The sequence below is a fragment of the Panthera tigris genome, chromosome A2, assembly GCF_018350195.1.
Source record: "Panthera tigris isolate Pti1 chromosome A2, P.tigris_Pti1_mat1.1, whole genome shotgun sequence".
Classification (NCBI taxonomy): domain Eukaryota; kingdom Metazoa; phylum Chordata; class Mammalia; order Carnivora; family Felidae; genus Panthera; species Panthera tigris.
The window spans coordinates 29,914,011-29,937,547 of NC_056661.1; the positions used below are offsets into that span (position 1 = coordinate 29,914,011).

The window sequence follows — 23,537 nt, forward strand, 5'->3', positions numbered from 1 at the left end:
AGCTGTAAGATGGGAAATATACATAAAAGTAACTCTAAATAATTACTCACTGTTGTCATTAAACGGCGATTTATTAAAACCGTCAATTAATTGGAATTATTCCACCTGTTTGCATTTGCCTTTTAGGAGAAAGCTGCCCTTTTTCCTCCCCACAAAAGTTCTCTTTAGGGTTAAATCAAGAGAACAGCTTTCAGGTGTGGTTGGGCTAATAAACATTTGAGTTCCACCTTCCCAAGGCACTGGGGTATGACAGAAAGAGCACTGTTTATAGAGTCTGGGAAGTTAGTGGTGCAATCCTGGATAATTCACTCTTTTTACATCTTCACGACTGGATAGTGACACTTGGGATTAAGCAGGGTAAAGCCTAAAAGGACCTTGATCAGGAGAATTAGACTCTTGTCTCAAAAAAGGCAGAAAATGGAACTAAGGCATTATACAAAGTGTTTCAAAATTAGAAACAGAAATGGTGTCCCAATGAATCTTCAAATTAACCAAAAAATCAAAGGGACCCAAACAATCAATTCCTCATTAAATTAACCAGAACATTATATATTCAAGGCTTCTGGAAAAATCAGGTGACAAGTGTAAACATTCATCGTGAGACACTTAAAGACTTGGATTAGTATTTTTAGCTTTAGAATTGTAAACAGAAAATATCCTTGACAAGGTACACAAGATACTACGAGGGGGCTGGGGATTCATCAGTACCTGTTTAACAGAGCTGTTGAGGGCTCACGTATGCCACCGACAGAGGCGATCACTGCTCTCAGAGGTGGGGATGGAAAAAAATCATAGTTTCAGGAGTTGGGGCCCCTGGAATCTTGAGGTCCTGGGCAAGTTCCTTCAGAACCGTAGGTTCGTGTTTTAAAAATGGAAATAATAGGGGCGCCTGGGTGGCTCAGTCGGTTGGGCGGCCGACTTCGGCTCAGATCATGATCTCGCGGTCCGTGAGTTCGAGCCCCGCGTCGGGCTCTGGGCTGACAGCTCAGAGCCTGGAGCCTGTTTCGGATTCTGTGTCTCCCTCTCTCTGACCCTCCCCCATTCATGCTCTGTCTCTCTCTATCTCAAAAATAAATAAACGTTAAAAAAAATTTTTTTTAAAAATGGAAATAATAGTACCTTGACCTACCTCTTTGTACAGTTACTATAGAAAAAAATTTTTTAAAGGTTATGAAGTCGTTTTGTAGGATACAAAGTAGAAAAGGTATTGACAGAAATAGAAACGAACATGTCTTTCAGTATCTTTTATCTCGTAAATCAGGATTCACCAAGCTTTCCACTATCAACACTTGAGGCCAGATAATTCCTTGTGGTGGGGGGCTGTCCTGTGCGGTGCCGAATGTTTACCATTTATTCATTACATGTCAGTGACATCCATCTCTCGCTCAAGTTGTGACCATCAAAAGTGTCTCCAGACATTTCCGAATATACCCTGGGTGACAAAGTCATCCACAGTGGAGATTCATGGCTCTAAATCAATGGTTCTTGATCAGATTAAATCCTTGGACTTAAAAAAACAAAGAAAAAAACCCAGATGCCTGAGCCTTATCTTTGACCTACTGACTCAGAATTTTTGGTATACAGCTGAGATGAGTACATTTTTTAAAAATTACATAATTCTGATGTATATCCCAGGTTAAGAAGCATATATCAAAAAAACCCCACATTAATATAAAAATAATTTAGCTTTTAAGGTTATGGAGCGGCTAATGCCTACAGAGGAAATATCCAGATGCCTAGATTGGAGTCCTCATAACCTGGATGAAGCCATCCTTTGTCTAAATTCGAATGGGCTTCTTTAAAAAGAAGCTCTAAGGCTAATGAAGAGAAGATGTGGGTGAGCCAGGAACGTTCCAGAGAATAAGACACTGTCTCCTTCCTTGTGCCTGAGCACAGAATCCTCTCCCTTTCTCTTTCCCAAGCCTTAGGCTTCTAGATCCAGCCCAGTGCTGTCTCCTCTGAGGTCCCATCCCACTGGGATCTTGCTCTACGTTGGAAGAGATTTTCTTGAGGGATCCTGCAGCACGACAGGGCTCTTTGTTATTTGCTGTCACATTCTTGGACCTTTTCACCCCTGACTTTCAATGTTCCTGTTGGCATGGAATGTATCACTACCTTTCTCTCTGCTACAAAGACCCTACCTTAGCATTAGGCAAGGCTGTGTGTTGTTTCTATACCGGCACCACTACCGATGGAGGTAACAGCAAGGAGAGACATATGTGGAGTAAATTCTGTGCACCGAGACGGATTTATGCTGAGTGGTTTCTGCCTGTAGGCATTGCCTCATTCAGTCCTCCTAATCGAAAGAGTTAGATACTGTTTTTATCTCTGGTTTTACAGAGGAAATTGAGGCTCAGTAAGGTTAAGTTACCCAAAGTCACGCAGCTAGTAAGTGGCAGACCCAGGCATGGAACTTGGGCATGTCTCATTACAAAGCCTATGCTCTTAAGGTCTGCTTGATGTAAAAGAGCCCGTCCCTTAAAAGCTTCAAGGGACACCTTCCAGCAGAAGAAAGCTGTCCTGGTTCATTTAACTGACAAGATTGGACTTTTTGTGGAAGCACGGAAGCTCCCTCGCAACTATACATGGATGAATGTTAAGTTCGAGCCAAGAAAGGTAGATGTTAAGGATTCCTTGACTTTTATTGTTTAGATCCTTGGTTGAATCTTATCAAAAGGATTTTTAAAAAATTTTTCATTCTTTTTAAACGTTCAGTAGGCTCCACGCCCAACATGGGCCTCGAATTAGTGATCTGGAGATGAAGAGTCGCTCACTCTACTGACTGAGTCAGCCAGGGGCCCCAGGATTTTTTTTTTAAGTTTATTTATTTTTAGTAATCTCTATACTCAACGTGGGGCTCCAACTCATGACCCCAAGATCAAGGGTCTCATGCTTTTCCGACTGAGCCAGCCAGGTGACTTTGTGAAAAGGATTTTTGAGACTAGTTTCTGAGATGTTTGCCAAGTATCCTTGAAAAGGTGATATTGCTCATGTATGCCAAAATTTAAACTCAAACAGCCCATATCATTAAAGACACAGGATTTGTGTAGGTGGACGTATCACCTAGAGAAGGTCTTCTTAACCTCCACACTGCTAGCATTTTGAGCTGGACACTTCTGTGTCGTGGGGGGCTGTCCTGTGCATTGTAGGATGTTTAGAAACATCCCTGATCTCTCCCCACTAGATGCTAAAAGCACTTTCCCATTTGTGAGAGCAAAACATTTCCAGAAAATGCTGAATGCTCCCTGTGGGGCAAAATCACCTGTGGATGAGTGGGACATTGACTTAGTGCTCCCCAAAACTAGTGGGGTACCTAATAACTGGATTTTTTTTTTATTTCATAGGATAGTTTCCTAGACCAAATAATGAATTTTGTGGGCAAAAAGGAGTGATAATTATCTTCCTTAAAAAGTGATTTAGAGAATTTCATTAAAAAACTCATTCATTAAAAAACTCATTCATTAAAAAACTTACCTTTACATTAAAAAAAAAATTTTTTTTAACATTTATTTATTTTTGAGCAGGGAAGGGGCAGAGAGAGGGAGAGATAATTTGAAGCAGGCTCCAGGCTCTGAGCTGTCAGCACAGAGCCCGACGCAGGGCTCAAACCGATGAACTGTGAGATCATGACCCAAGCCGAAGTCAGGCGCTTAACCGACTGAGCCACCCAGGAACCCCTACATATTACTTGTTCTTAAAAAAATTCTTTTTACACCAAAAATGAGAGGGGCTTTTATATCCTGGTTGGCATACAGGTCCGGGAATTAACAACACCCTCATCCTCTCACCCTGGCAAGCCCTGGAGGATTGTTGGTGTAACTGGAGTTGTACCAGTATGTATGGATGGTTGGAGTAAAAACTTTTGCCAAATGCAGTCAAGGGAACCCAACATAGCAAGTGATATTGGCGTTGTAAGCCTTCTGATACGGGGATATTCATAAAGGAGGCAAATCACTAGACTCTATTAACTGGATTTTTATTCACTTGGCAAGAGTTTAAGAGAAGAACAAGAGGCTATTAACTGTTCTCTTCTCAACTGGGAATTTGGAATGAATGAAGTATTCAAGTTGAGCCTTCTTTTCAGGTTTTTGGACACACAGAGATAACTTGTAGCCACCTGGTAGAAGCAATGACTTTTTTTTTTTTTTTAAACCAAGGTCTGTCTGGGTGGAATTATAAGAAGAAAAGCAATTAGGGAGGCCAAAGCAGGAATCTGTACTGCTGATCTAACACACTGCTCCAGATCCTTCTGCCAGCTCTGAGTGGACTATTCTGGGGGAGACAGTAGGAGGGTGAGGAGTTGTAGATGGCTCACAGCTTTTTCTGTAGATGCATGAAGCCCCCCAAACATAATCTACTTCTGGGACTGGCACAGCTCCCAAGCAAACTCCCGGGGTTGACAAATGGACTCTTGGTTGTTGTTACTATAACATATTCACCGTGTATGTGGTGGCGGCGGCTGGGGGACATCTGACATAGAGAAAGCAAGGGCTCCCTGCACGCGCTGCGCACCAACTCCTTTTCTGGTTCGTCCAGATCGGTGGCTCTCAAACGGGGGTGATTCCCTTCCCCACTCCCCGCAAGGACACATTTGGCCATGTCTGGAGACATTTTTGGTCACTACAACTGAGAGGGGGTTGCTACTGGCATCTAGTGGGTGGAAGCTGGGATGTTGCTCAACATTCCTCAGGAGACAGACTAGCATCTAGCAACATACAGTCACTTGCCTCCCAGTGCCACTCGTGCCACGGGGGACAACTTGGTTTCAGGTATGTTTCTAAAACTGAGGGTTGTGACCTATTAGTATATGATAAAATCGGTTTATTGGTTCCCACCACCCATTCTGAAAGATGGAATAGAAAATATCAGACTGTATCACATAGAGGGTCAATATTGTTGCATGAGCTTTTGTTCTCTCTCTCTGTGTGTTCAGGTACTGGGCTGAAATGTTTCTTACTGTGAGTTGTGAGAAAATAAGGTAGGAAGTCACTGATCTTCCCCAGTACTTCTCAAACTTTAATGTGCATTTGAATCAACAGAGGATCTTGCTAAAATGCAGATTCAGATTCATCTGGGCTGGGGTTACGACTGCGATTCTGCACCTCTTACAAACTCGCAGGTGAGGCTAACGTTGACGGTCCATGAACAGCACTAGAGGACATTTTAAATTCATTCATTAAAAAAAAGTATTACAGCAAGTGACTAGGACTCTGGGTATAAAGAGACAGTGAAATCTTTTGATAGTAGCCTTTTCAGAACCCGGCAGGGAGAAAAATCGTTGGTTAATTAATGGGAAGTATTTAAGGATTTAGTACATCTCGTATCTTACAACGCAGTGTGATAATATTTGTTCCACAAAATGTGCCTTGGCTACTCTGTGTGTTTGTGTGTGTGTGTGTGTGTGTGTGTGCCCGCATGCGCGCACATGTGTGGTGTGTGTAAGAGTCTGTCGCTTACTGCCTCCATGCCATAAGTCTGCCATAAGAAAAAAAAAAGCCCCGTTTCTAAGACACAAAAGTATTGTGTGGGTCATGTTAGCAAGGATCCATGACCTTAATATAACAGAGCAATCAGCCTGGCTTCTTAGAATGATTATGGGAACATTCTTCTCTGGAAAAGAAAACAAATTAACTGTATTCACCAAATGTCTCCTGGAACACAGAAAGCTGTTCTGATAAAGACACTTAGCAAAACTCTTCCCTGAACACAAGCTCCAGGGAAAATTCAAGACTGGTTTTATGTAAGGTTTGCCGAAAAGTAAATGAGACCTATTTCTTTGAATGGCTTCAGGAAGCAGCTAGATTAGAAAAGAACTCCTTGAAGACCTGCACTGAAATATAAATCTGTAAGGATGATGCTAACAAAAGCATAAGCAATTACTTTTGGATAGTAACAATCCATTTGACACAATTAATCCAAATAATCCAAATCTATTAATGCCCCTTTATCTTTTCTGCATGCAGGACTGCTGAAACCCTCCACCCAGGCATGGCGAGACACATTCCTATGTCCATGTGGAATGGAAATGTGTTTCTATATCTAAGACTCCAAAAGAAAAATAATTAATTGTTATCATTTACTTGTTATGCTGAAGGCCATGCGGCAAGAGACGATTCATACTTGAATAGGAGAGTCATGGCAAGAGAGCATCAGAGCCCTCAAAACATTCTTCTGTCCACCCCCTTCCACCCTAATAGAGCTTGCTTCCTGTCGTCTCAAAGGTTAAAATTTCTATTGTTAGTGCCTTCTTCTTTTGGCTAAATAGTTTGTTAAAATTGCAAATACCCCAACAAAGGGAGCAGTAACTCTTTACCGGAACAGAGGAAGAAATAGCAAATCTGTCAGAGGCACATTTGGATGGTGGGAAGTAGGAAAATCTAGAAGACATTGGGGCACTTTGAGGGGCACTGGAGGAGTAAAGTCATGAAGATGAACTTGGAGTGTTCTAGAGTTCCCACTGGGAGGCTCTTGGGTCTGAGGTTCACGTCCACGATCTCAAATCCTGATCGTGTGTGTGTGTGTGTGTGTGTGTGTGCGCGCGCGTGCGCGCGCGGATGGTAATTATAATAATGTTGCAAATCAAGGTGAGAGGAATAGGCCCTCTACTCCTCATTTCTCTCTGACTCTGTGTCCAGTTTCCATAATCTTCGTGGGAAGGGACTCTCCTCTGCAGCTCTGCTGTAAGGCTCAGGACAAGGCTGCATTGTGAAGAATTTATTTCGGGGTTCAAAATCAGGTGGAAAAAAACACAATTGTTTCTCCTTTCCTGACTGCTTTTCCTAGTACATTTCAGATTTGTGTTTCTTTCCAATATATATATCATCACACAGATTCTAAAGGATGTCCTTATAGACTGGACTATATGCTCTTTAGCCTCATAATTGAGGATGACAAGGACAAGGCCACAGTTCAATTAAAATTTGATCTGAAGAGTATTGAAAGCTCAGCCTCTGACTGATTTGGATGGCTTAATTTCAGATTGATAACCTCAGGGAAAATCCTAGCAGAATTAACGAAGGAACCTTCCTCAGGGTCTGGAGGCACGCATGTCAGTTAGTGGTCCAGGATTACACCGAAGAAGTCACAGGGACACAAAAAATACTGGACCACGGACCCTGGATTTACCACCCCGCTCACGTATCTCTGCCTTCATACATCAAATAAAATCCCTGTAGCTCCTCACATAGCCAACTTGCATCTGGGCCTCTGACGATTTCTTGCTGTTTAACTACTTTTGTTTTTGTTTTTCAGAACCAGCTTCAAAAATTCTCCTTATACAAAGAACAGCTTTAAAAATTCTTGGTTGAATTATGCTGAGATACTAATTTATGTCTAAAAGAAATACTTGGTTGAATTCAGCTAGATTTTTTTTTTCCTCCTTAAATCAGTTCTATGTTTAGCTAGTAATAAACTCCTCCAGTCTGCAGAACAATTGGCAGGGCGGTCCCTTTAACAAGTCAGGGCCACGAGAAAAGGGCCAGTGCGGATAAAAAGGAGTTTAAAGTGCATCACCACCAGATGTGATATGCAGCCCTGTATCCGATCCTGGTTTGCACAAACCAGATGTTAAGAATATTTTGGGGACAGGAGGGGGATTCTGAATATGTACAGTGCATTAGAAGAACATTTATAGAGCAATTTTTGCCTACTTATTTTGTTAAAAAAACAACAACAAAACCATAATGTATATAAGCACCTCGAAAAAGATCCCAAAGAATAAACACTCAAGTAATGATCTCTGGGTGCGGGGGACACAGCGTTTTCTTATTTTTGCTTAGCTGTATTTTCTAAAAGTCTCCGATGCACATTTATTGCATCTGTAACAATAAAAGGGATTAGTCATTCCTCCATGCTCTAAAAAAAAACTCTTCATGTTCGGAAGGTCAAATCTGATTAATATGCCAACGCAGTATGGTTTTGTTTAGGCGGTAGGGCTCAGTCATTTTAAAATCACTTAAAAGAACCAAGAATTCTATCAGATGATAATGCTGATGATAAAAGGCTTCTTGAATGTCTGACTAGGCCAGTCCATAGCCATTACGTTATTTTGTCCTCACAACTACTGTAAGAAGTCAGTTTCGTTACAGATGGGGAAACTGAGGCCCAAAGCAGCTAACGAAGTCACCTGAAGCTAGCTCAGCCACGGCAAAACCAGGATTCCTACTCCTGCCTGGCTTACTTCAAAGCCCCAGTCCCGACTTCCGTTGTTCTGCCGGTTTCAGCACTATGTTTACCCAAAGTAGAATGGTACCGGGCTACTGTATATCAAGCAATTCTAAGCAAGTTTGGGGTTAACATCTTTCGACGGATACGGAGTGTTGTTCGACAAGACAAGAAGAGATCTGGGAAAAGCGGTTCCATTTCAGTGATGACAATGGCGATGTGGACGTGACGATGATGGTGGTGGTGGCGGCTAACACTTACCAAATGCTCGCCCAGGGCCCGACGCTTGCAGCTGTACACGGCATTTCACCCCCATAACAACTCTGCGAGAAGGTTCTGCTTACTTTCATCTCTGTTACATAGATGAATCGGCTGGAGCTCTGAGAGATTAAATGCCTTACTGAAGGTCACCCAGCTTGTGAGGATCAGGGGTGAAGTCTGAAGGCTCCGCATCACGGCCCATGATCACTACACCGTAGCTCTTATTCGGGGCAGTCAAACCTGCTTACTGCTTGTGGAGGAGAGAACCCACTATCTCAGTGCCCAGACGCCATATGCCTTGCCGCTCCCCACGCTGTACCTTTGGAAGTACGTTTCCCTCACCTGGACAGCCGGTGATACACCTTACATACCTAACAGAATAACATAATGCTTCCTTAGAGTCTATTCAGCCCTTACTTCCTCGAGCAGGATGACTCCTAGTTGGATTGATATCTGTTCACAAACATAGTGCTTGTGTAATTTAATAAGGTTATTGAAATAGGGTGATCTGTGGTTTCCTATGTAAATATAGCAAATGCGTTTTAATAGGCAAAGGTTTCATTTTGCAAATTACCCCTTTAATGGGAAATATTCACACTCAATTATTGTGCTGACACAGAAAGTAGACAAATATCCAATTTGATAATGGAACAGCAAATCTGTGCAAAGGCAAAGAGCACAGAGCAGCGGCCCCATCCGATCCTGACCGCACTGTCTGATTAAGTGCTCACGAGGCGGGTTTGGTAAGGGGCCCTTTCCTGATCTGATAACTGCCAGAGAGAAGCCAAAAGCAGAGTCAATCTGCAAATACTTAATCCTCCAGAAGGCAGATTAAGTGTATAATTGACCTATATAATCCATGTATCATCCCCAGTCAAATGTTCGCCGGGCCTGGTTCACAACGGCACGGGGGCCTGAGGAACGCCAGTGCGGATCGGGCATTACCACCAACGTGGATGCCTTCCAAGTTCGAGATGGTTTTTTAATCACTCATCTCCGAGCCTGTGAGGTTTAAGCAGATGAATTCACCCTAAGCACATCTCTTTTAATCCCGATTTTCTTCTCAGTCTGTGTCTTCAAGAAGTACAAGGAGGAAAGAAAATAAATTAATTTTTGTTTAGACCTTGAAATCTTAGGTGCTTCTCCTGATGATCTGATCTCTAATTTCAAAAAGCATGTTTTTGTTTTGGGGGAAGATATTGAATTAATCACCCAAGTGGGGGGGTGTGGGGGGAGCCATCTGCATGATTTATGGACACTCAAGCTTTAAATCACTGTCTTCAAGCTATTTCTTGGGTTTGTGCATTTCTCCTCAGCAGCTGCTTTAGGAATATGGAGATTATTTCGTATCTATGTTTTATATTTTCTTTAAAAGTCAGCAATAATTTTCCAGGAGGCCAAGCTTCCATTGGAGTCTGACAGCAATCTGATTCTCCTTTAAAAATTCAGCATCTTTAATATAATTTAAATTCATTGCTGTTTTAGGTATTGGAATATTCTCTTGCTTTAAATCGCCCAATCTTTTGTTTTGAAATATTTTAAACTGTTATTTTGCAGCAACTGAAACCAGTTTAAAATCATATGTCCTACTTTTAGGAAAATTACAAAAATGCAGATGAAATGTATAGTTGTACATCTGAAATAGTATGGGAGGCTGCATGAGGATTCTTTTCCAATCAGTCCTTGATTTGCTTTTTGTTTTAATTTCTTAAAGCTTATTTATTTTTGAGAGAGAGAGAGACAGAGAGAGAGAGAGAGAGACAGAGTGTGAGCAGGGGAGGGGCAGAGAGAGAGAGGAGACACAAAATCTGAAGCAGTCTCCAGGCTCTGAGCTGTCAGCGCAGAGCCCGATGCGGGGCTCGAACCCATGAGCCGTGAGATCATGACCTGAGCTGGAGTCAGACGCCTAACTGACTGAGCCACCCCGACGCCCCAAATAGTACTTAATTTTGGACGGGTTAGTTTTTTTCTTAGGTGCATGACTAAAAAAGTTGATAGTATTTAACAGAATCTGGACAGTGCAAATCAATTACTAATAAACAGGGAAACTTTCACTGCATTAGAAAACCTGGTTAGGCAACGTTATGTCTGATGTATCGCTTCAATAAGCCTAGAGAATGCCTGTTTAAAAAAAATGTTGGTGAAGAAGAATTTGGAACACTGTTCTTAAGTTACATAATAAAATAGATAAAAATGCAGAACATTAAATATAGAGCCCCAAATGCTATGCCGATAATCTCCCACAAGCACCCAATTCCAGCCAAAAGTACAATGACAAGGCAGAGAGAAAGCTAGATCAGAGGGAGCCCGGTTAAAACGGAAGATGCACTCATTAAATGACCCACTATTAGTCCAAATATTCTCAGATGCAAACACACACTAATGCCATCCAGCCTTTTCTACAAGGCACATTCATAAAGGCAAAACCAAAAAATTAAAACAACAACAAAAAAACCGCGTCACAAAACTAAATAGCAAGAACTTAAAGGACTTTTCAGGTAAATAAAACTGAGACTTTGAAACACAGCTGAAAGCACAACAGGAGCTCTGAGACATGCCTCTGAATGACAGATGCCAGCAGGAACTAAAAACCAGAGAATGACACCACAGTCAGAATCAACAACCCCCAAACAGCAAACAATCTCGGAGATCTATATTTTTTTCCTTGTTCAAAATGCTAATTTTCTATTATTCATTTCTGCCATTTATCAAAATGCAACAATTTGGAAGAGCAACCTCTCAGATCAACAAGTTTTTCTCCATAGATTTCTGCCAATTGTTTAGAAACCTGCCCCAGGACCACCATCAGTAAGGAACAGAGTTTAAAGAACAAGTTCACTGTGGCAAGAAATTGAGGGTGGTCGGTTTCAGAGACCTTCTGCCTTAACATTTGCTTCCCCTTGTTTAGCTCAGTGGACACGAGAGCCTTGCAGAGCGTATATGCAAAGACATAAACACCATGCTTGAGGAAACAGAAGCCGAAAATAATCAAACATGTTGGTAATCTGATGTTTTGCTGCTAGATTATAGAAAAACAGTAAGTACTGAATTAAATTACCGAGACTGCATGGTAATGAAGCTTTTTGAGAAGCTCTGGGTTTTTCAAATGACAACTGTTTTAAATCCATGACAGATTCAATAACTTTTTTTGCACTACATCAGTTAGGTTGCTTAGCACCGATATTCTGTAAATTAGGGGAGCAGGTTATTTGGAAAGTAAGAAAGTAAAAGGCAAGAGATTTATTAGCTCCAAATAAGCTATTGAAAAAAAATTTTTTTCCCACAGGGGTGGGAGTGTGGTTCAGCGAATGATTGTAATGGTGAAGTCTTTAAAATCAGGTACTCTGGGGAGTGAAACTAAGACTCCCTCAGGAAACACGATTAGCACACTATGAGACTAAATTGTGAGGATTCTCACAGAATTAAGGAGGCTGTCTTACACCGGTCAGTGTAATTCAACAAGGGGCTAGAAATACTTGCGAGTTTTTGAATGACCCTAAGCATAATTTACTTTCTGAGCAGCATATTCTCAGTAAATGTGTCTTTTTATTATTAATTCACACTAAAAGCCAGAGGGCTTGAATTTGACTGTGTTCTACAATGGCCGGACAAGTCTAGCTTTACCATCTGTGTTAGCCAAGGCTCCACTCTTATTTTCGAATAACAATTCAGTTGCACTTTCCTTAAAAAAAAAAAAAAAAGCCACAGAAAAGGACAATTTGTCTTGTTGCCTTCAACAAGGCTACCTTAAAATTTTTTGTGCCCCTTGTCATTTTAATAAAAAAAAAAAAGAAGAGGTGGCTTATCTGTGAGGAAGCGACAGGCTAAGCTGCAGATCAAACATCAAATTCAGTACGAGATGTTTTAAAGTGTTAGAGAGCACAAGGTTATTCGCACACACGCTCGCACAGGAACGCACACGCACACGCACGCGAGGGCCACACAAAACTGAGAATCAGAAGATACTGATCAAAGGAAAACAAAACAAAACAAAAAAGGCAACCTAGGCATTGAAAAGAACAATCCACAGGCTTCTTGAAAATTTGCGGTTTGGAATTTAATTCGGTGGAGATGGGCAGACTGTCCGCACTCCTAACTGCCATCTGAGGCTGCTGCCTGTCTCTGTTTTCAATGCCTATTGGATGGGTGATTGTGCCCTGGGCATTCTAGGCTCAGTACTTTCGTAAAGGCACACATGCAGAGAAGGGAGAGAACCCGCTGGTGAGTTTTATGTATGTATGAGGCATTCTCAGTGGATGTGGGTCATGCTAGAAGATGTACACAGGAAGATTATTTGATTCTAATTCATGCCACTTGATATAATGTGATAAAACATTTGACATGAGAGATAAGTTCCATTTTAATCCGAGAGAGAGGACGGGTGGGAATTAAAAAGTAAGAAAGGTTTTCTCGAGGAAAGGTGATGCAGAGGAAAGAGCGATATTGAGCACAGAGAGGGGATGATTGGAAAAGAAAAAAAGGAAGGAGCCTTTTCAACACACGAGGAAAGCAAATGAGCTGGAAGACAAAGCATATAAAAGTCAGAAGCTGGAGAATCCTGAGCACTGCCAACAATGAGCTCACTTAGCTATGGAACAAAAACACGCGCGCACACACACGCACAAACTCAATGTAAATTGCTGAACACAATCACAGAAAAAATATAGAAACACGGATTCCATAGTAGACCAAAACATTAATGTTCGGGCTGGCACTAAAAATATATGAAAACCTGGACAGAAGGAGCTCACGCTTCACGAGACAGAAGTAGGCTGCACAATTAGAGCCACACGGAGACAAGTACGTCAGCTTCCATGCACTCTGGCCGGGTCTACACTGGCAAATTCAGTGGAAACTTGAAGCAAAATATCTGGCTAAATTAGGCAGCCCCATCTGCTTTGGCCTGAAAGAGGCAGGCAGTTTGAGACCAAAGCAGATTCCTTTTTTTTCCCCCCCTTCTTTTTGCCTCAGTGGCTTGCTTTGGAAGTGCAGATGTAGTCACAATGGAAATAAGACTGCTTGATAGCTATTAATCCTCAGAAATCTGCATTTTCTCCAGTTCGGTCTGGGTCAGGCAGCCTGATATACCTGCTCTTTGTATAGTCGCTTCTTCTCCCGAGTTTTCAAGTGGGTGGGTGGGCAGGGGGCGCCCCGGTTTAAAACCGCACTGGCTGAACAAGTCTAGCACAAGAGTTTGCCCAAAGCCAGGGCTAACGAAGCATTTCCAGGCTTCCAGAAACGGAGCTCTCTTGGAAGGGTAACAATGCACCGTACTGTACATCTGCAAGCCACGGCTGGGGTCAGGGAGGCACCACCCCCAGGAGAGGGAGCCGGTGTCAGCCTCCCCGACGACAACACATCCCTAAAGCAAGGCCAGATTGCGAGGAGGACCATGACCAAGAAAGGTCTCTGCCAGTTACAGAAAAGCTGCCTCACAAGCTTCGTGCAGAAACGAGGCTGCTTGCTGAGAGAGGCTGTGCGTCGTCCTACGTATCACACAGATTGGGACTGAGACACGGCCACGCCAGAGTGGGTTCGGAACAGACACACGACAGATAAGAGCCTAAGGCAGAGGGAAAGGAAAAGACACTGCTCGAATCAGGACCAATCCATTTTCTCAAAATGTGACTTATCCTCCTGTCTCTTATTTTGTCACATTTTGGAGGGTCTCCTCCTTGGTCTTCAAGGAGGAGAAGGCATTTACTTACATCAAATAACCTTTCTATATACATCTCCTCATTGACCTTATCACGGAGGACATCCTGAGAGTGACGGACGAAAGTCACATAGGCGTCGGCCACGTCCATCCCGGGTTTCTGCAAAGAAACAGGAAAACATGAAAATGGAATTTTCAGACAGTGACTTCCTCGGTGACTCATGCATTTCAGTCTCCCCACCCCACCCTACCCCACCCCACACTGCCTGTGCTGGAATTTGAAGCTATTCATAATATACTGTAGAGCTATCCACAGCCTGGACTGCTAAGAACTGATATTTGAGCCTCCTGCTCTTTCCAGGAATCAAACCTGGCTAAGAAAGGGAGCTGGGATTACACGGTTTTACAGTTATTTTTTAAGCTATTAATTTCTTTTTCTGCTATAGATACTATAACAGATAAATCATCACTGGATAACCCAGAGACATCCTCTGGCTTTTCTTTGGATTGAAATCCCCATTTAAGAATACCCAAACAGACTCTGTCTTCCACTGTCTGTCCTTAATATAACATTGGAAAGGTGACAGCCTTCCTCGATCTTTTTTTCTTCTTTAAAAAATGGAGAAAATGCTAAGTAAAGAAATTATATTTTAGCGTACATCTCCTCCTACTGAAGCCACATTTTTTTTTGGGTGGGTGGGTGGGTGGGGAGGAACACTTTAACCTGAGTATGTAGTGAATATTTCCTAATCAGTTTACTCAGAGGAGACATTCAACCTCTTATCTGTCTTTGCTTCCCAGCGCAGCCTTATGGCCCCCAAATTTTAAAAAGCGGGAATTGAGGAGGAGGACGAAGGACGTGATTTTTAAATAAATTAGATTTTCTGGAAAGGTATGCAGGTGGTTCATCCAGAGTTAAGAAATAATTTATTGTGAGAAAATACTAATAAAAAAAAAAAAAGAGAGGCTCGGGGTGCACACTGCTTGAGATGTCGCAATCAAAGATACGTCCAAAGAAACCTATTAAAACAATATAATATGGGTCATCAGGAGAGCTGCAACAAACCGCTTAAATTTCCACAGTAGACATGTATGTTTGCTAATAACTAAACAAGATTAGTTTTCATTACTGTGATTTACCTTAGATCACAAAGTATCATTTCTCTACAAGACGGGACTGTCAGCCACTGCAAATTGAAGTTAGTTAACACTTCTGTGTAATTTCCAGGGTGAAAATGAGGAAGGTTTGGAAACAGTAGGACTGTATTTTTTTTTTTTTCATGATACAAAGCAAACAATTATCAAGGAAAGGGCCAATGCTTGGCCCCTGGGATGCTAGTAACATTTCTTAACACCTGCTGGAACAATGACAAGGTATTAATTTGAAAAACAATGAGGACAATCCAAAGCCACAGTAGTCAACTGTTACACTTTCAAGCAATTTTCAGTGAATGGATTGAGCAGGTTCCGTGATGGTCCTATAATTGTTGCAGTTTTATGATATGAAACAATAGAGGTTCTCCAATGAGATGTAAGTGATACATATCAGTTCTAAACTGGCACCTCGCTAGGCTCCTTCTCTCCCTTTGGCAGCCGCACATCAAAGGGCATTCTCAGTAGGGATGGGGACCCCCCCCCACTTGGGGGACTTGAGAAACTTATTAGTATTGTTTCCATTTCTTCCCTGGTGATCCTGGAGGCAGATATGGCCTTTTCCTGGACTCATGCAGCCACCTTAGAGCTAAGATTCAAAGCTCAATTCAGCAGCCCTGTTAGTAACCGACAACGTTAGTAACCTATAAGAATGGTTATTTTCACCCACTCCTTCTCTTTCCACAAAATTTGCTGTCGTCAAAGGGCATTTCATTTAAGTTTTAAAAACTTTGACCAAAAAAAAAAAAAAAAAAATCAGGGTGGTTTATCTTACCTAGGTAGTTAAAAAGCTCCATGCATGGTTCTCTACCTTTTGACCCTTCTTTTTCTTCATCACGTGTACCAGTAGCTGACATTTACTATATATCTGCTTGTTTGCTCTCACTAGAACATAACTCCACAAATATAGGGGTTTATTTGATCTATTTTCTGTTGTATCCTCAGCACACAGAATGATGCCTGGCACAGAGTAGGTGCTCAGTAAATATATGCTGAATGAACAAACCCGTGAATGAATAAGCCCCTTCCCCACATCTTTTTTTTTTTTTTTGAGCTCTCTAGTCACACTACCTGGATTTTTATTATATTCCCCCACCAACTGGAACTTGTGAACATCATTTAAATTTCTCTGGGTCTTAGTTGCACCATCTGTAAAATGGGATTAATAATAGCTCTCCTACTTACCTTCAAGGGTTGTTATAAAATAATGTAGGTCAAGATACCATAAAAGCCATAAATTGATATACAAACATGAGCCACTATGATTCTGTTCCCCCACCCTGCCCCACAATATTGTATCACTTCATAGCCTTACCTACCTTTGGAATCTACTTTGGAACCAAGAAAAAAACCGGGGCTTGAGAGAAACCAACATCAAAATAAAGACGATACAGTCTCTGTGTGCCAATGTATACAGTTTCCTTATGATAGAGTCCCCAGGCCTCCACTCACCACCTTCTTCCTTTCTCACCAGCTTTACATCCAAAGCCAACAAGTTTGTCTCCCTTCCTTCAGTGGACCAGGAAGGGGCAACTGTTTGAAACGGGTGGGCTGATAACAGAGTGCCATCACTTTTCCTGACGCCCTTAGCAAACGGCAGCACCAGACAGGTAGACCCAGCAACCACTGGGGTCTGGGACTATCAAGGGCAGAGGTAAGCCGCCTCTATACCTCTGGAGGCCCTGTGGGTAGCAGGTCACTACGTGGCTACGGGGGAAAGACAGTCACAGTGGTGATCCTTTGTCATTGAGGGAGGGTTGAAGTACAGTTTTCTGTTTACACAGGCAGAGAAGGATGTGTAATGAAGTCTAGGTAGATTTCCAACCAAAATGGTTAAAAGAAAGACTGTTCACAGATAAGCTAACTTGCAGTTGTACATGGAAATATTCTTGGCTAAATGACTGATGCTATTAGATAAATGAGGCTTTATACCATATTGCTTTCCCTTCCTTTCTTTCTTTCCTTTTTTTTTTTTTTTAACATTTATTCACCTTTGAGAGACAGAGACACAGCATGAGTGTGGGGAGGGGCAGAGAGAGAGGGAGACACAGAATCCGAAGCAGGCTCCTGGCTCTGAGCTGTCAGCACAGGGCCGGATGAGGGGCTCAAACCCACAAACCATGAGGCCGCTTGACTGAGCCACCCAGGCGCCCCTATACCATATTGCTTTCTAAACACAGTGGGGAAAGCTTCAGATGATGGTGTTTAGTATCGTACATTGTTTATTTCAAATATGGCTTGGACAGGCCGAGGATGGAGATTTTAGCAAACATATGAAACAAACAAATAATCTCCGTATAGTTGACTCCCTCCACCTGTGGAAGGTATCATTTGTGAAGAAGCCACTCTGTGGCTTAGGAAAAATAGGACATTTTAATCATAGCTTGCCCCTACCAGGTACTTCTGAGCTTGAAAACAAATTCAAATTTTCAGTAACTTAAGCAAGCCCTAATTAGAAATGTAAATCTGGAGGCGCCTGGGTGGCTTGGTCGGTTAAGCGTCCGACTTCGGCTCAGGTCATGATCTCACGGTCCGTGAGTTCGAGCCCCGCGTCGGGCTCTGTGCTGACAGCTCAGAGCCCAGGGCCTGTTTCAGATTCTGTGTCTCCCTCTCTCTCTGCCCCTCCCCTGTTCATGCTCTGTCTCTCTGTCTCAAAAATAAATAAACGTTAAAAAAAATTTTTTTAAAGAAATGCAAATCTGTCATGTATATTCGGAAGGGTCAAATACTACATCTAAGACAAAGAGATATGCTTTGGGGATTACACAATGTTTTGAACGACTGGTAACAGCACTTCTCTCCATTAGTGCGGATGATTAAGAGACAAATCTCTAATGCAACTAACTACTAGTCCCTACAAGGAACTAAACCAATAAACCATGTGCCAAAAACCTCACAGGGCAACACAGATGAACTCGGAGACTTCAGAGCCAGAAACACCTCGGAAGATGATTTCACCCAGAGTTCTTAACCCTGGCTGCAAATGAGAAGGATCTGGGGAGCTTTGGGCAATACTATCACCAAGACCCCTCACTCCAGAAATTGTTTTAATTTGGCAAGCAACCTGGCGCTAATGCTCGTAAGGGCCCCCCAGGTGTTTCCAATATGTAGCCAAGGTCCAGACTCATGGGTTTAGCCCACTGGTTCCCAAACCTGCACTCTCCCAGATCAGCTCTTTGGAAAGAGATTTCCAGGCTCCACACTCCTCCCCCCTCTCCCCTCGAACTATTGAAGCAGAATCTCTGGACACAAGGGGCCTGAAATCTCTACTTAAAAAAAACAAAAGACAACCCCCCTCCCCAAACACTGCCAAGTATTAACGCTGCACATTCTGGGGTGAGGACACGTGATTTAATAGGTGATCGTCCCCGGTGTGCCAGGACACTGGCTCTTCAAAACAGAAGACAGAAACAACAGAACAAAACAGGAAACCTTGACTGGTTACGCCTGCCAATCTCCACGGTGTAACTATTCCCTCCTTGGCTGAGTTCAAGCTACCCACGTGCCCCGACTGAAGGCAGAGTTGGAAAAACATGCACACAACGGACTCCTGGAAGGCAGGGCTAGCAGGCTTTCCGGAGTCAAACTGCTGGCACTTAAACCCTCACACCCTGATTTACTAGCAGGTGATGCTGGACTTGCTCTTAACCTCCCTGTGCCTCACTTTCCTCACCTGTGAAGGAGGGTGATCCCATTCCCCTCTCATAGGGTTGTTTGGAAAAGCACACGATTACTGTAATTTACCACATGTAAACATGCACAGACAGTACGCCTGTGTATCCTGTGCTATTATTTTCCATAACATTGTTTATTTACTAAAGCACAATATTCTTGCTATGATATTATGTGCTATGAAAATAGATGTTAATCAACTTGATTTTAAAGGGTATCTTTGTCCTGAGCCATAACAATTGGTGAAATCATGGGTTTGATGTGCTAACCACATTTTTTTCTAATATTCCTTAAATAATTACTCAATTATCCCAATAAAGATGTCAGTCTATGCACGAACTAAAATCATCTTGCAGATGGCATAGTGTTTAAGGGGACTGGTTTAAATCTCAGCTCTGCCACTTACCAGCGGTGGGACCCTGAGCAAATTACCATCTCTGCGCCTCAGTTTCCTCATCTTTAAACATTTGAAGTGCTTACCTTAGAACAGTGCTTAGCACACAGGGAATGCTTTATGAGGCTTGGCTGCAATTGCAATTATTATTATATTATGTATCAGCAGTGGCAAATGTACCACAGTTTGGAACACGTTGCATCATTTTCTTCTGTCTCCCTAGAGGGTGCAAATTCTGCTAATTCACTTTTGTTCCCTTTCGTGTAGATGTAGAGCCCTTCCCCCCCCCCCTTAGTTTTACAATAAATCTAAACCTGGTCTGTAGGAATTAGGTGGAAACCACATGAAATCACTGATGTTTGACTTTTTGGACCCCCTCCCCAAAATAATTTGACCTCCCCAATAACTTCCAGTGATAGCGATGATTGCCAGGTCAAGTTTCTCTGGGTATTTGGAGCTTGCCTGCTGGGCACCTGTTTAAACCTCGCTGGGGAGATCGCCCCTTGACTTGGAGGCCTACAGACACCAGATCTTCAGGCTGGGTGCCTAGAATTTCAATTTCTATTAGGGTTGCAGACCCGTGCAGGTCAGGACTGCTGTCAGCAAATTCATCCTCTCTCCCTGCTCCCCTGTGCAATACAGTGCGAGCACCCCCTTATCCGCCTGCCCAGGGGCTCTGCTCCTGCTGCTGAAATGTCTAGGGAGTGCCAGGTATAGTGCTGAGAGTTCCATACATGTGTGTCATTTAATCTGCACAGCAAACCTGTGACTTGGGTATTATTACCTCTCTTTTAAGGGTGGAGAAATAGGCCCAGAGAATTTGAGTAGTTCGCTCCCTGTGAACTGAAAGTTTATACTTTGGGGCTTGGAAAAATAAATTACTTAACGCCTCTCCTGGCTGCGGTTGTGTGTGAGCTTTTTCTCTTCTCCATTATAAAGACTCTCTGCGTGAAGGAGTCTGAGGTCCCTCGATGAGAAGTATTATATAAATTCAAAGCATAATTATTGATTGTACATTCTCTCATTAAACAAACAAAATGTATGCTAATGCTAGATTCACTCCAATTTTCCATTTTGCCATCCTTTGCGAAATAAGCCAATAAACGATTACACACTTAGCTTCCTGGGGAAATGAATTTAAATGTTAATATAAATCCTTTTAGAAAAAAACAAATTTTAACAAATAAGTATTTGAACAAGGAGGGCACTTAACCACGTTCAGAATGAGAAACGTTCAGTACAAGACCCTTGGTGGCTGTTGAGATAAGCTCTCTAAATTTAATATTTTATAATAGACTCACACCTCTTTTGTTAGAAATGGAGAAACAGAATCATTTTCTTTTCCCCTTTATTGGAATATATTTAAATCTCTCCAATTTTATTTTGCTAATAGGCAGGGCAAAGTCTGTCGATAAATGTATCCTGACTTATCACAGGTAATCCCACACTCCAGCATTCATGTGTAGTACTTAACCTCAATTTAAATGTAAATTTTGGGCAACCACAAGTGCTTTATCTGTGAACTTTGAGAGCTCTCTTCATTAATGAGGCCTGCACTAATTATAAGCATTTCTGTAAGATTTCCTTAAAACAATTGCAGAATTGACCCCAAAATGAACAAATTCAGAATTTATTTGTTTAAAAAAAAATACTGGCACCCTTGTGCAAATTTCTAGCTCACGGAGACTCCCAAGGTGTGCATACAGGAGGGGAGGGGAGTAGGCCAATAGAGAATGAACTGTACCAGAGAAACCCAGGAAAATGAAACGAAAGGCCACTGGGTTTACTCTCAAACAGGATCTCTCTTCTGGATGAAAGAAACGATAACCTCTTTTCATCTAAAACGAAAGTTTTACCATGAAATACTCTTGGCTTCTTTCTGGTGATTCAAGTCAGAAATATGCAATTTAGTAGCAACTAATGAAAACAGCATCATTAAATTTCTCATGAAAGCAAACACATACACACGCGCGCGCGCACACACACACACACACACACACACACACACAAAAGCAATTTTCGAATACTCACAGGTACATCCACATATTTGGAAGCTGCCTTCACCTAAGGAGGAAAGAAGAGGGCAGAAGTGAGGCTGGTGTTTATGCTTCATTGTCCACAGCTCAGTGCTGTGTCACCATCAGTGAATACAATACACTGGCACACGTAGCTGACCAGGAAACACAGAAAGGTACTAAAAAAAAAAATGTGATGTCTATTCTCTTTCCCAAGCGGTAGCTACCGCTTTGGAGAGAAAGAGAGAAAAGAGAGAGGGAGAGAGAAAAGAGGGAAGAAAGGTAGGCAAAAGGGAGGGGAAAGGAAGGAAAGGAAAGGAAAGGAAAGGAAAGGAAAGGAAAGGAAAGGAAAGGAAAGGAAGGGAGACAGGAAGAAAGAGAGGGAAAAAGAAAGAAAAAAGAAAAAGGGAAGAAAAGAACAAGAAAAGAAAGAAGAGAAAAGAAATGAAAAGAAAAGAGATGAAAGGAAAAGAAAAGAAAAAAGAAAAGGCAAGCAAATATTTACTGATTAGGATCCTGTGGCTGTTGTGGGAATTTTGCATGCTCCTCTGTCCCTTTAAAAAGTAGAAAAGTAGCTAAACCGAAACTGATTAGTGGAGGGCTTGCTAGTCTAGAAAAGCAACTAAGGCTGCTGTTACTTCCTGTATTTTGGGTCTTTTTGTCCTGTGGCCACAGGTTTGTCCTAATGGAACCCTTGAGTTTCAGTTAAGAGTCTTAAAGAGGATGCAGTGTGGTGGGTGGGCATCCTTAACCCAGAGGGTGACAGGTGTCTGTGGGTGGGGTTGAGAGAGTACCAGAACCTCTCAAAGCCCGTCCCAAGGCTGTCGTTGTGTCTCCTGGTTTTAAATACTAAAAACCCCACACAGGAAGAGCAGGAAGTGGTTATGGAATTTATTTTAGTTTTCAGGGAGAGAGTGCGGTATAGTATCTGAGAGCAAGGAATCTGGAGTCGGGTGTGGGTTCAAATCCCAGCTCTACGACTTACGAGCTGTGTGACCTTCGGCAAATTACTTCATCTCTCTGAGCCTCAGGTACCACATCGGCCAAAGGCAGAGATGCTGATACATACTTACTTTAGCGGGTGATCTAAAGGTCAATGTACACAAGGTTCTGGGACGTAGTAGGCATGGAACGAATGGTAGGGAAGGTGATCAATTCATAAGCACATCTGGGGGGGGGGGGCTCTGCGTGCTGTGGGAAGTCAAGAATGGCGAGGTTGGAGGAGTAAAGCCTAAGGGACTTATTTCCTTTTGACTTGGCTCTTGTTCCTCCAGGCACAGGTGAGACCAGGGGGCTACGTTTGGGGTCAGAGAGGGTTTTGAGTCTTATTGGAAACTACAAAGACGGATGCACACAAAACAGGACGTCTTTTACATCACAGGTAGGGCTTCCTCTTGTCACTTGGCTGAGGCCACTATCAGGAATCACAGCTTCTACCCACATGTCGCCCAGTAAAGTGTGCAGGGGAGCATTTTCCCCAATTGCTCTTTTCTCAAGGCTCCTTTTCAAAATATCAACTCCCAAGGGAGAAAAGCCAGCGAACCAAAAAGGTAGGTTGGCAAGAGCCCAGGATTAAGAGTGGACAATTCTCAAAGTGGCAAAACTAGTTGACCCTGAGACAATCATGTCAAGTCCCACAGACTTGGTCTCTAGAACTGGGTGATGATTCTGTGTTCTTTGCAGGGTTGAGAGCCTGACCCAGTGAAAAAACATATGAGAAAGTGTTTCAGAAACTTTAAAGGGCTGACCACACACATCGATGAGTTAATTCTTGAGAGGGCAATGCATCTGAACACCCGGAATCAGTGCCAGCACCCAAGGTAATTCCTAGATTCTCTTGCTAAGGATGCTCTTAAAACCCTACATTTTTCTTTGCAGTGTGGACTGCAACTTTAATTCCGTAATTTTGTGCAATGTCTGTCTCCCACAGAATGTCTTGTCTTGCTCATAGCTGTCTCTCTAGTGACTCACTTGGTACCTGGCTTAGAAAGGGCGCTCAGGGAAAATGCGCAGAAGGAAGGAAGGAGAGAAAACAAGTGACCAGTGATGGCTGCAGGGTAGTTCAGGAATGAGCAGGGAATGGCCAGATTGAGAAGCCATTGCATCAATCAGTCTGAAAGCCAACATTGTGAAAGCTCATTCCTGCAAAGGCTGCTGGGTGAAAGGAAAATGGCCATTTGGGGCCATTAGAGGGATATGAGGAGGGGCGCCTGGGTAGCTCAGT

The 23,537-nt window shown here is 42.6% G+C and overlaps 1 protein-coding gene across 15 annotated transcripts in view; it reads right to left on the reverse strand.

Annotated features, from left to right (window-relative positions):
• Positions 1-23,537, reverse strand: part of CADPS (calcium dependent secretion activator) — a 475,617-nt gene that overhangs the window by 25,625 nt on the left and 426,455 nt on the right. For all 15 annotated transcript variants that reach the window (XM_042979336.1, XM_042979338.1, XM_042979339.1 and 12 more), the window contains 2 exons: positions 21,330-21,362; positions 14,133-14,240 (listed from right to left, as the gene is read on the reverse strand). In XM_042979336.1, the coding sequence (XP_042835270.1) occupies positions 14,133-14,240; positions 21,330-21,362 (141 nt within the window). The remainder of the gene's footprint in view (positions 1-14,132; positions 14,241-21,329; positions 21,363-23,537) is intronic.